The sequence below is a fragment of the Musa acuminata genome, chromosome BXJ1-4 (assembly GCF_036884655.1).
Source record: "Musa acuminata AAA Group cultivar baxijiao chromosome BXJ1-4, Cavendish_Baxijiao_AAA, whole genome shotgun sequence".
NCBI classification, from domain to species: Eukaryota; Viridiplantae; Streptophyta; class Magnoliopsida; order Zingiberales; family Musaceae; genus Musa; species Musa acuminata.
Window position 1 is genome coordinate 30,754,945 of NC_088330.1, and position 11,388 is coordinate 30,766,332.

The 11,388-nt window shown below is 38.1% G+C and overlaps 2 protein-coding genes and 1 long non-coding RNA gene across 3 annotated transcripts; 1 reads left to right on the top strand and 2 right to left on the bottom strand.

Annotated features, from left to right (window-relative positions):
* Positions 1-1,243: 1,243 nt before the first annotated feature.
* On the top strand, positions 1,244-5,373 carry LOC135652552 (uncharacterized). The gene is made up of 8 exons (XM_065173558.1): positions 1,244-1,556; positions 1,632-1,691; positions 1,779-1,891; positions 3,929-3,997; positions 4,728-4,779; positions 4,857-4,887; positions 4,958-5,047; positions 5,180-5,373. Exons 1-7 carry the CDS (start codon positions 1,248-1,250, stop codon positions 4,987-4,989), a joined length of 666 nt encoding a protein of 221 aa, XP_065029630.1. The 5' UTR covers positions 1,244-1,247; the 3' UTR covers positions 4,990-5,047; positions 5,180-5,373.
* A 21-nt stretch (positions 5,374-5,394) lies between these two features.
* Positions 5,395-7,798, bottom strand: LOC135652548 (putative glucuronosyltransferase PGSIP8). The gene is made up of 5 exons (XM_065173550.1): positions 7,294-7,798; positions 6,720-6,978; positions 6,436-6,637; positions 6,200-6,347; positions 5,395-6,117 (listed from the first exon to the last, which is right to left on the bottom strand). The coding sequence occupies exons 1-5, from the start codon at positions 7,566-7,568 to the stop codon at positions 5,574-5,576; spliced, it is 1,428 nt and encodes a 475-aa protein (XP_065029622.1). The 5' UTR covers positions 7,569-7,798; the 3' UTR covers positions 5,395-5,573.
* A 2,705-nt stretch (positions 7,799-10,503) lies between these two features.
* On the bottom strand, positions 10,504-11,130 carry LOC135652555 (uncharacterized). The gene is made up of 2 exons (XR_010502149.1): positions 10,663-11,130; positions 10,504-10,580 (listed from the first exon to the last, which is right to left on the bottom strand). It is a non-coding gene; the product is annotated as an uncharacterized LOC135652555 (long non-coding RNA).
* Positions 11,131-11,388: the final 258 nt, after the last annotated feature.

The following is an 11,388-nucleotide window of genomic DNA, read 5'->3' on the forward strand; positions in this document are numbered from 1 at the left end:
ATATATGGATGCAAAACTATAAAATGTTAATGTGATGAATGATCATATATTTTCTTCTCATTATTTACTTTAAATATTTTTATGAATAATAAATTCTTTTAGTTCTTTTTACTTTTTTTTTTCTTTCCTCTTCTCTTCTTCGCCTGCTGCATGTAGGTTCCTCCTCCTCCTCCTCTCTCTCTCTCTCTCTCTCTCTCTCTCGTCATCTATTGTATCGAACCTTTTCTTGTATTGATTGCCATGCAATTTCCATAGATTAATTATAGATTATCTTTTTATCCTTTTATTTCATATATTTGAATTCTATTAGTATCACATATTAGAATTCTTATAATTCTAAAACATAAATAATATTATTTATCTTAAAAACATAACACGTGACATATTGGATCGATACGAAAATGATGGATAAAAAGATAATTTTAATATTTCTATAATTTTAATATTTTTTATATATAAAAAATAAAATAAATATTAAAATTAGTTTTTTACATATTACTTTTATAACGAACTAGCATACAGTATCTATGTGTTGTATTTTTTGTCAGTAGACGATGTCAAGACAAATAAAATTATTTATTTCACTCTCAAAATTTTAGAAATCCTGATATAAGTTTTTCAAATACAGATAGGGTTAAGTATCAAGAATAATATATAATTAACCAATCAGTACACAACATTCCATATTGTCAGGTTACTATACCATATGATTTTTTTTTTTCATTTTATCATATTATTACTCAAAACTTTAATAAATCATATGGTATGCAACAATTAAATTATCAGATAACTTACGCCATAAGATCACACAAATAATATTTATTGATAAATCATGTATATTTATAATCTGATTTTTTTTAATTTTTAATAAAATATATTAAAAAATTCTTAATCATTATTCATAAATATATTATATCAAAATATCTCATCAATAGAAAATCTATGACTCCTTAATTGTTTAAATAAAAATATTATGATATGAAAATCATTAACGTGTAAAATATCATGTGATCAAGATAATATTTAAATATTCCAAATCTTATATGGCACTTGCGAATACAATCTTAGCCTTCTCTATCTTCTTTATCCGAAATTCTAGAATTTTATTTTAGATAGAATTTCATTATAAAATATAAAATTATATTTAGATTCCTATTTTCAAATGTAGAATATTATTTACTATGCTCTCTCAAAATACATTAATTATATATTATTTTATTTGTAAAAAATATATATTTTTTTTCATTATGCTTTCGCCGAAACAGAAATTGGAACGGCCGATGGGAACTGTGGCAGCGCCGCCTCGTCCTCCCATCGGAACCTTATCATCTTCCTACAGCTCTCTCCGTTTTGGTGGAAAGATCGGGGTTAGCGTTAGGGTCAATGCCAGGTCTTCGGCTTCTTCCTCCGCGACCGGTGAGGAGTTCCTCCCCAATGCTCGCCGACGGAAGATCGACCCTACCTGGTGCGGCGGAGGATTCAGCCTCGGCGTCGATCTGGGCGCCTCTCGGACTGGCCTGGCTCTCGGCAAAGGCTACTCTCCGCGGCCCCTCATCGTGACCATCCAGGAAACCCTAATTTCCTTTTTGTTCTTGCGAATTAGATTCAGGGTTAACTTGGTGTCGGATTAGGTGTTGGCGCTAACGGGTCAGAAGCTCGAGTTGCGCCTGCTTGATATTGCCGAAAAGGAGGTCTTGATTTTTTCTTGAAGATCTGTAGATTGGTGTTTTGTGTTGATTGAGATGATGAATGTATTTGAAAGTTTTCGTTCTGGATAGGAGGTCGATGAGTTCATTATTGGGCTTCCGAAATCTCACGACGGAAAGGAGACGGCACAATCAAACAAGGTTCGTAGCATCGCAGGAAGGCTCGCAGTACGGGCCGCGGAGAGGTGAGTGATCTTCTGCTCTATTGCTTGCGAGTACAATTTCTTCTGAACCGTTTGCCCCAACTTTTTGGTCCCACTAATCCGTCTTGTGCCAGAGAGAAATAGATCTCCATGTTCGTGTCATTATCGTAGAAACGTTGGGTGAAAACAAATTATATTACTGAAATAGTTGGAGAAATCATATGTTTCATTGTTCTCTTGATGATGATGATTTATTTGAGTATTACCTTGTTCATTGGAGTTGCTGGCTTGGATCAAATTTTTATGCTTGGGATACATCTGAAACATCCCGAATCGAACCTAGGGGTCAAAACATAGATAAGGGTGCATAGAAATCAGAACTCGTAGAAGAACACAAAATTTTGAACTGCTTTAGTTGGAAGCCTTTGTCTTTACATCAGACAACTTTGCACCTGAAACTGAAACTCCGTAACCTAAATTGGCCTTTTATAGTGATAGTTCATTAGAGAGAGCTTTGTGGTCAATCTTAATTGCAACAATTTGCCTTATCTGGCTACATATCCATGGCGGTTGGTGGTTAGTGCAGTATCTAACATCCGCATTTTACCATGCATACAAAGGTCTACCATCTATATAGGGACCTGTGGTGCATAAAAATGTGATCGAGGTGAAGACAAATAGCTTCTCCTAGTTCTCAAAGAGGATGGCCAAACAAAGAACAAACAGGGAATTTTGCTGATTCTTGTTCATTGTTGAGATACTAAAGAACATATTATAGCCTGATTCTTGCTATTCAGTATTTCATGTATAAGGACAAAGAAACTGTGTTTTCATCCCTATCATAGTGATTGATCTCACAAGGGAGACAAGGTGTAAAATATAGTATTCTACATATTAGTGAGTGATATTAAAATTGGTAAGTAGCAGCCTCACAATCTCTAAAGGTTCACACCAATCTCATCAATTCACTATATCATAAATTATAGTGAAGGAAGAATTTGATTTGTGTTGAAGTCCCAAGATTCGTGTCTGAAATACAAATATGTACTTTGCATGAGTGAATGAAGGAGTTCAGGTAATTCTATCTAAAACAGGTAAGAAGTTATAGTTTCTTTGCGTAGAATTATTTTTTGTATTCCATAAATTGATGATCAGTGTCTGGAATGAGTGTCTAGGCAGCCTAGTTAAACATAGATATGTTAGTTAGACTATTGCCAAATTTTTTGACATGGAAGGATACTCATGCACACAAAAAGATGCTACTCATTTGTCCTGAAGGATTATATACCTTATGATGTTGATACAAACATGCAATCATGTGGAAAGCCTAAAGATAGATGAAAACAACGATACAAGTTGGAAGAGAGAAACTCTGGCATGGAGTCATTGAATCTAACACACCTTTGGATCTGACATAGGGATGTTAAGTTTTGTTAAACTGAGACTCTTTTGAGTAAGTTTAAGTAGGAACTTTGGGTGGCTGGACTGTGGATTTTTCTGGACATAATGTTCAGATTGTTGAGCAAAAGGTTATTACACTATGTAAGAACTAATCCTGTTTATCTTCTGCAGGCTCTTTGAATGTGTAGAGAAAAATCTTAATCCTTTTATGTAAAGCCTATGATGGTTTATATGTTTCTTGAAGAGCTGGTAGCCATGTAAACTTTCTTTTTAGTCATTCTATGGCAATAGGAACCTGGTCACATTTTTTAGATATTAATTTGCCTATTGCTTTAAAGTATCTTGGTTTGCTAATTAAGATCCTTAGTTATGTGATAAGGGACAACTTTCCATGTCAGTCAACAATTTCAGGTTAACTTGTTTATGACATTGTCTCAGTGTTGCAATTGCATAACTAAGACTGATGATCTCTATTGTATCTTCTTGTTACCCTGTTGTGCATTTTAGATTAGCTCGATGCTATGGATTTTCTATTGAGCACATATTTTTGTATTTTCCTGAAAGAGTTTATCTTATAGTCGGTGCAAACAATTTTTGATGCTAATATCGTCTATGTGCAGTTTGTGTTTTATCTATCCTGATATTGTTTCACTCATATACAATTTTTAAAGTGTGCAGAGGTTGGAGAGTTTTTTTGCAGGATGAACATGGCACTTCATTAGATGCCCTTGATTATATGATAGACATGTGAGATTATCCTCCTTTTTTTTTTTACATTTTGTACTTACATAATGCAAATGTTATATTTTGGAGATGGCTACATTTGGTTATGTTTATGAGAAAGCCGTTTGGCTTTCACACACGTTACTGTATATCTTTGATAAGGACACTGCACTCTAGGGTGTTAATGTTAGACTCTTCTTTGGTTATATGTACTACCATTTGGTGATTTTGTGTTCTTTTACAGTGATTTAATATTCAGAAAATGATTGCCTTACCTTTATTTACTGATCTAATCTGCATTGTCTTTCTTATTAAAAAAAGCAATAATTTAATAGATAATGGTAAGGTTAAAAGTGTTCGAGTTAAGCACCTGCTGTCGTAGACAGTGGCCTGTGGTTGTGGACATATGTTTATCATGTAACCACTTCTATATCTTCTATTAGTTTCAGATTGTTTATGATATTTAAAGTATTGCTAAATATAGCTTACATTCGGTTGTTTTTCCTAATCATTAGTAAAGTTGCAAAATATGATATTCTAATTTAAGTAAATACAGCTAACTTGGAGAGCCATCAAATGTCCTTTCCCAATCAGGCCATATTATTATGTTGCTATTGACATTACTATGTTTTTTTTTTTTTTTTCTCATGGTTTCTTTATGTTGCACTGTGTGAGAACCCAACTTGGGTTATATTACTTACTGTTCTGAGTGATGTGCAGATCAGATTTCTGATGGAAGCTTACTTTCTTTCAGGGGCCTAAAAAGGTCTGCTCGCCAAAGGAAGATTGATGCCTACTCTGCCATGGTGTGTCATATATACTTTCTGAAGGATATCTTAATGCTTTGCCTTGTTCAAATTGTCCATTGTTTGCTCTGTTTCAGATGGTCCTGGGGAGATATTTCTCTATGTCAGGTCTAGGAACTGAACTTGTTCTTCCTAAGCAGTTGGAATTACATGAAAAACTTCGAAAGGGTCCCTGCAGAGATCTGGATTTCTGAAGACACAGAACAGTGAAAATTCAACCCTTTCCTTTTTCCATCTAAATGTGGACTGGATATGCGGAGAGCTGAAGGTAAGGCTCATATGTGCACACACCCCCCCCCCCCCCCCCCTCCCCATTAATGAGTTTTATATCATGTTAATATTGTATGTGCTTTTGTGAAATGGTGTTTAACCTTTCAATATCCTTTTTCTTTCTGTGCAGTGAATCTTTTACTTGACGGGGATCTATTTGTGTGCAGTGCATGTTGCACAAACTGCTGGTAATTGTATTAAGCAATAAGTATACACGGTTTTGTTGGTGTAGCAAATATGATAAGATCCTATGTCACAGACAGGTTCCTGTTGTATTTATAAACTAAATGGTTGCATTTTATGTCACAGACGCGTTCCAACTGATATGCAGGGTTAATGATACCATTGATCTGAAGCTCTCTCTAATCTGTAAGATGATTCCAATTTGACATTTGTATGTCGAGCGAACATTTGTCTCAGGAAGCACAGTCGCTGGGATAAGGAAACTGGATGCAGGTAACTAAAACCAAAAAGAAAGAAAGAACAGTGGACTCTCTCTACATGCTCGAGTGTCTCACTTTGGGTTAATACGCTTTGCTGGACTCGGACAGAGGCGTCGATTCTCCCAGTCTAGGAAAGAAGGCCTCCCGTTCGAGTAAGCTGTGCAAGGCGCTCACCACTCTCGCCAGCGATGCCCACACCACCGGAGCACAGCAGAAGGCGTACCCAAGCAAAACCAGAACCCTGGTGATGCCATCCGAGTACCAAGGGAACGCCATCACAAACAGGGAACCCGATATCGCCAACAACAGCGCGAGTACCGGAAGAGCTGGGAGTAGGAAGACGCCGGTCACGATCGAGCACAGCGCAGTTGCTCCGAGCAGGTAGAGCGGCCAGCCCAGAAGCGGATGCACCGTTCGCGGGACGAGGAAGAATGGCACGACGTGTGCCACAAATATGGACCACAGAGCTGCCACCTTCACCATGGTGTACAGGAAGGGGACGCTCTTCTCCGACCGCCGGCTGTAGCAGAGCCTCGACAAGCCCGGCCGTGCTAGCCGCGTGACCACCATGATTCCCAGATATATCGCCGCCTGGATCAGCATCGCCGGCGCCTCCGCCCCGTATCTGCTCATCGGGGCAAAAAACACAAAGGTGTTAATCGAAACTGTTTTCTTACTCTGCTTCTGCTTACGTTTGGTTTACCTACCCGAGACTGCTTCGTCGTTGCTCATGCCATTGGAGACCCAGCGGCAAGATTGGCCAAGACCACCAGTACCAAGGTTTCAGCCATGGCAAACTGGGGAACGTGATCACGCTGTTGGGTCCGCATGGTACGTTCCACCGAAGCTTCAAATCTGTGATAACAACAACCAGATCCAATCACACACAGTCTGCTTGATGTCCAACAACTTGAAGTAGAAGGGGGCTCCCGATCAAACTCACAGTAGTAAGAAGCATCCATCTGGTATCCCAAAGGAAGTCGATAGGTTCCGTCGAGCTTGCTACCGTTGGCGGGCGGGTGGAACATCGGCCGATCGAGCAAGTCGGGGAAGTAGCTCACCAAGAAACCCTGGTCCGCTCCATCGGGGTTCTTACGTCCCATCTCCAGCTCATGAAGCATGTCCTTGAACACCACCATCGAAGGCTGCAATCCAATGCATGTGAGAAAAAGCTGAATGCAGGAAATGCTCGCCAAAGCTCGAGCTCGACTGGTGCGGAGATGGTACCTCAAGGACAAAGAGGCCGGTGTGGAAGATGCAGGGGTTGATGAAGGCGGCGCAGAACTTGCCGCACTGGAAGAGCTCGTCGGTGCGTTGCAGGAAGAGGTTGTCGGAGTCGAGCATGACCACTCGGTCGTACGACACCAAGCTCCACGCGTAGAGCTTGTTCAGCGTCAGCTTGAACCTGGTGTTGAAGTTGCCCTGCTTCTCGTATGGATTCTTCAGGTTCGCCACGGTCACCACCTTCACTCCGTCTGCCTCTTTCCTGTTGGTTCATTATGCCCACCGTTCATTAAGAGGTAAGTTCGTTATTTTGGAGGAAGTGTAGGGGTAATAACACGAATCAGTAGCGTAACGAGTCCTTTCTTGGTGGTCAACGATGTCGGAAGTCAAAAACCTCGGTACTGACGAAGTAAAAAAGGCAGCTAGAAAAATGAAGTCGGAAATATAGTCATATTAATGCTAAGAAAATAGGGAAAAAAATCGATCGAACCTCTAAAGTTAGCCGTTCGTTAAGGGTTTTACTGCCATCTCCACCGTTCGATTAACCAATAGCATACATACAGAGAAAGAAGCTTACAGGGTTTGGACCCATTGAAGGGGGACGTCGGGGGAGGCGATGACGACGAGGTCGGCGTCGACGCCGAGCCGCGTCAGCGACCGCATCATCACCCGCGTCGCCACGTAGAACTCGTAGTCCCTCGGCGTTCCCATGTACATCATGGCCGCGTACGCGTGCCGCCGGCCCCCGCCTCCCTCCGCCCCCGCCGCGGCCGCCAACGCGAGCACGAACACCACCACCACCACCGCCCGCCGCAGCCATCGCTCCCACCTCTCGTCCATCTCTCTCCTCATCGAATCTCAAAACCAAACCGAAGGAGAAGAAGGATGCGGAGGAAGCGCGATAAGACTGATTTATAAGCAAACAAAAGGGGAGGGTCTGGGTCGGAGACTAAACTAGCTGTGAACACTTCGTTTCTTTCTATGTAATCTCCGCTAAGAAAGCGATCGGACATTTCGTCGAACACCTCACGCCTAAAACTGTCTTAAGACCCAATTCATAGGGAACGACCCAGGCAAGCGCGGAGGGGGCAAAATTATAATTAGATATGCGCCCAAACCCATCATTTATGATGGTGAGGTGGAGCCCAATGCTCCGTCCAATTGGCTAATCGGTCGTCGGGTGAGATGGGCGACCCGCGTCCGTTACGAGTGGGAATACCACAATTGCGGTGGTCAAAGAAGGTTGGCCAAGTCGCGTGCCGCTGGCGGTCCGGTCCCACTTGCCAAGTCAATTACATCGCGTATTGCGACGACCAGGCGTGGCAGGTACGAAAATTGATTCTAACGTCATCTAGAATACAAAGTATATATATATATATATATATATATATATATATATATATATATATATATATATATATATATATATATATATATATATATATATATATATATATGTGTGTGTGTGTATATATATATGTATGTATATAAAATAAGCTATATGCAAGGATAGACCTGTAAGACCTCTTTTTTAGTAGTAAAGAAAGGTATCATGGACTCGGCCCATATTCCAAGTCATTTTGATGTTGACCAAGAGGCACTAAAATCCATGATTGAGTTCAATTCAATTCAATTCAAGTAAGAACGGGTCGAGTTTAGAAGGAAAGTAAGAACACAAAGGATGGACTCGGATTCAATGTGATTCGATTCAAGCAATGGATAATGTTGTCTTCTTAAGTGCAAACGATCGTCTTAGAATGAGCTTGACTTGCCTCGAAAGAGAAGGTGGTTGTATAGAGGAAGCGACCTATATATATATATATATATATATATATATATATATATATATATATATATATATATATATATAGCTAGACGCAAGGCCCATATTATGAGGAAATATTAGGATGATTTTTTGTTTGGAAATGACTTTTAATTTATTGTTAGAGTGCTTATAAGGGTATTTATTTTATTCTTTTGACAAATAATCATTTTCAAATTAGATCGAAAGATCAATTCAAATTTTTTTTTTCATATCTGATTAATTATGAACAATTCTATCATGGAAATATAGTGTGTATGTGTATTTATTTATTATGATGTGTAAAAATATGCTCCCAATCCAAGTGAAAAGCTGGGATGATATAATATCGTAATTCTATAGGATTTCGAATACAAAATATGAATCTAAGCAAATAATTTTCACATTATAATTATTATATAATTAATCAGCTCACAGGACATATAACATATTCCAAACCATAACTGTTGAATAGATTGATCATATAATTCAATTCATAATTGATCCATCATGTTTTTATCAAGACATAATCATATGGACAAACCATAGCTCAGTAAACATCGTGACTCACATGCTAGTTAAAACTTATCATAAATAAATATTACTTTTAAAATATATAATATTTTATATGTTTAATATATGTTTTTGAAATATGCATAGATATCATAGACTTTTCTTAAGTTGATACAATTTATTAAAATTTAAACTTAAGATATTTGAATATCAAATCCATCATTAATTTACAAAACATCGGTTTCATATATATTTCAAATCATGACTTCTTAATGATATTTTTTAAGATAAAATATCTTTAAATATTTTTTTCATAATGAAAATATAAGTATAAATAATATAACTACCATAAAATTTTCACAAATAAACATAAAATATAGTTAAGGGTTTATAAACATAAATATAACTAATATGTACATGATTGAACAAAAAATCGTACTAGTATTAATGACTATGACTACATTATATCTTACGATAACGCTCAAAACTATGTATAACCCTATATTGTAATTAACATATATCTCTCGGTATCAAGGTTCATAAAAAACTAGTTATAGAACAAATATCAATATTTAACCCGATTATAATCATACTCCCTAAACAGCTGTCAATTCATGAAAAATAACACATTAAATAAATTTTTTTACCTATTTTTTCAAAACTACATATTTTTATTATCTTTTTCAAATATACTACTGAATGAATATTTTCATATATACAGCATAAATTAATAAATATTTATAACATAACAAATAACTGTTCAAACGATATGGCTTTTCAAATCTTCAACATATAAATCTTTTTACAATGCTTTGAGATAATAAAATGACTCATAATTTATAAATTATAAAAAATATAAAAAATATCAAATTATAAATTATACAAATTATAAATCTTTTCTTTTCTTTCCTTTCTTCTCTTTGTTCTTTCTCTTCTTCTGCTCTCAGCCTATCCTTTATTTCTCCCTTTTCAATTTTTCCGTTTTCTTCTCCTTTCCTCCTCCTTCCTTTCTCTTCATTCTTTCCTTTTCCCCTCTTCTTCTTCCTCTGTTCTTCTTCTGTGATTTCCTCTTTCTTTTTCTTCTTTTCTCTCTCTCTTTTAATTCTTCTCTCCCACACGCTCCCACACTTTCTTTCTCTTTTCCTCACAAAGGTGCACAACACTTTTGTAATTTAGTCCCTGTTCATCATGTATTTCCTGTTCATCATAAATTTAGGAATATTACACTTGTAATTGATTTGGAAGACAGTGTTCTCCAAACGTAGTAGAAATTCTCACATTTTTAGCTATTCAGCAATTTCCAATTTCAATTATCAATGAGGAAAATAGTGGTAGCCAATTTGGAAGAGCAGATAGAGATGTTCGTTTTATTGTTGTTTTCACGCCTTCTCTCCACCTAACGTATTGCTGGGCAAATAAGCTTCATGCTAAGTTCCAAGATTCCAGCTAAAGATAGCTAGCTGCAAGAGGTGGTAAAAAAGGAGGCATACATGAGAGCTTGTTTGAACATTACATCGTGCGGAGTGCAGCACTACATCGAGTTCTGTAATCTGCAAATGGTGTCACAACTCAGATGAAATAGTATCGATTTGGAAGATTCACACGTCTCGGCTGAATACAACAAAAGTATACCTGATTTTGATGTCTCTGTTCTTCTCCAAATCCTATAGACTCGAGCGAATACCTGTGGTTTCAAACCAAAGTCGAAGCAATCGACTAAAGCAAACTACCGATGAGTAAGAAGAGCAAGTGACGAATGAGAAGCTCAGATGTCACTCATAGCTCGAGCTCGAGGAGTGTCGTCTTCGTGGCAGCAAAAAGATGAGGTTGGTAATGGAGCAGAGCGATGGGGCTCAGTCCTCGGTCGCTGGCTTGCAGCAAAACCGGGTGCTGAAGAAGAGCAAGAGAGGTCCACGTGGTCTCGGCCAATTCAAGATCCAAAACCCCATCTGCAGATCCGGCATCATCTGCCCCACGGTGCATCAGGAGTTGCAAGTGACAGCTCTTCTTCACATGGCCTCGACTCAGCTCGAAACGAGCTTTTCCTCCCTCTTCTTTCTCGCTCTTGCTGTCAGCTGCTGAGCTGCATCTTTTGTCCCAATAGCCACAAAACATGAATAGGAGCTGCTGCTGCTGTTAATTAATGATCATGTTCATTCCATTTATTCTTGCTCTGCTACCTATCTGATCCTCCAGTGGGGTGTCGTGATGGCACAATGCATGATGGTGATGGTGATGTTGATTCTGACAGTGAAGTTGTAATATCTCAAAAGAGGATTTCCACAACTCTGTGGACATGCTGCCATGATCAGTTTAGAGGATGGATGCTTTTTTTACTGTGAACTGTGTGGCTGACAG

What these genes read in the sequence shown, in the direction of transcription:
- LOC135652548 (XM_065173550.1), bottom strand. Translation starts at nt 7,568, where the DNA reads ATGAGGAGAGAGATGGACGAGAGGTGGGAGCGATGGCTGCGGCGGGCG. An exon ending in CTTCAATGGGTCCAAACCCT is followed by an intron (nt 6,979 to 7,293) that starts GTAAGCTTCTTT and finishes ATGAACCAACAG; the next exon opens with GAAAGAGGCAGACGGAGTGA. An exon ending in CAACGACGAAGCAGTCTCGG is followed by an intron (nt 6,118 to 6,199) that starts GTAGGTAAACCA and finishes CCCGATGAGCAG; the next exon opens with ATACGGGGCGGAGGCGCCGG.
- LOC135652552 (XM_065173558.1), top strand. Translation starts at nt 1,248, where the DNA reads ATGCTTTCGCCGAAACAGAAATTGGAACGGCCGATGGGAACTGTGGCA. An exon ending in ACTCTCCGCGGCCCCTCATC is followed by an intron (nt 1,557 to 1,631) that starts GTGACCATCCAG and finishes GTGTCGGATTAG; the next exon opens with GTGTTGGCGCTAACGGGTCA. An exon ending in CTTGATTATATGATAGACAT is followed by an intron (nt 3,998 to 4,727) that starts GTGAGATTATCC and finishes ACTTTCTTTCAG; the next exon opens with GGGCCTAAAAAGGTCTGCTC.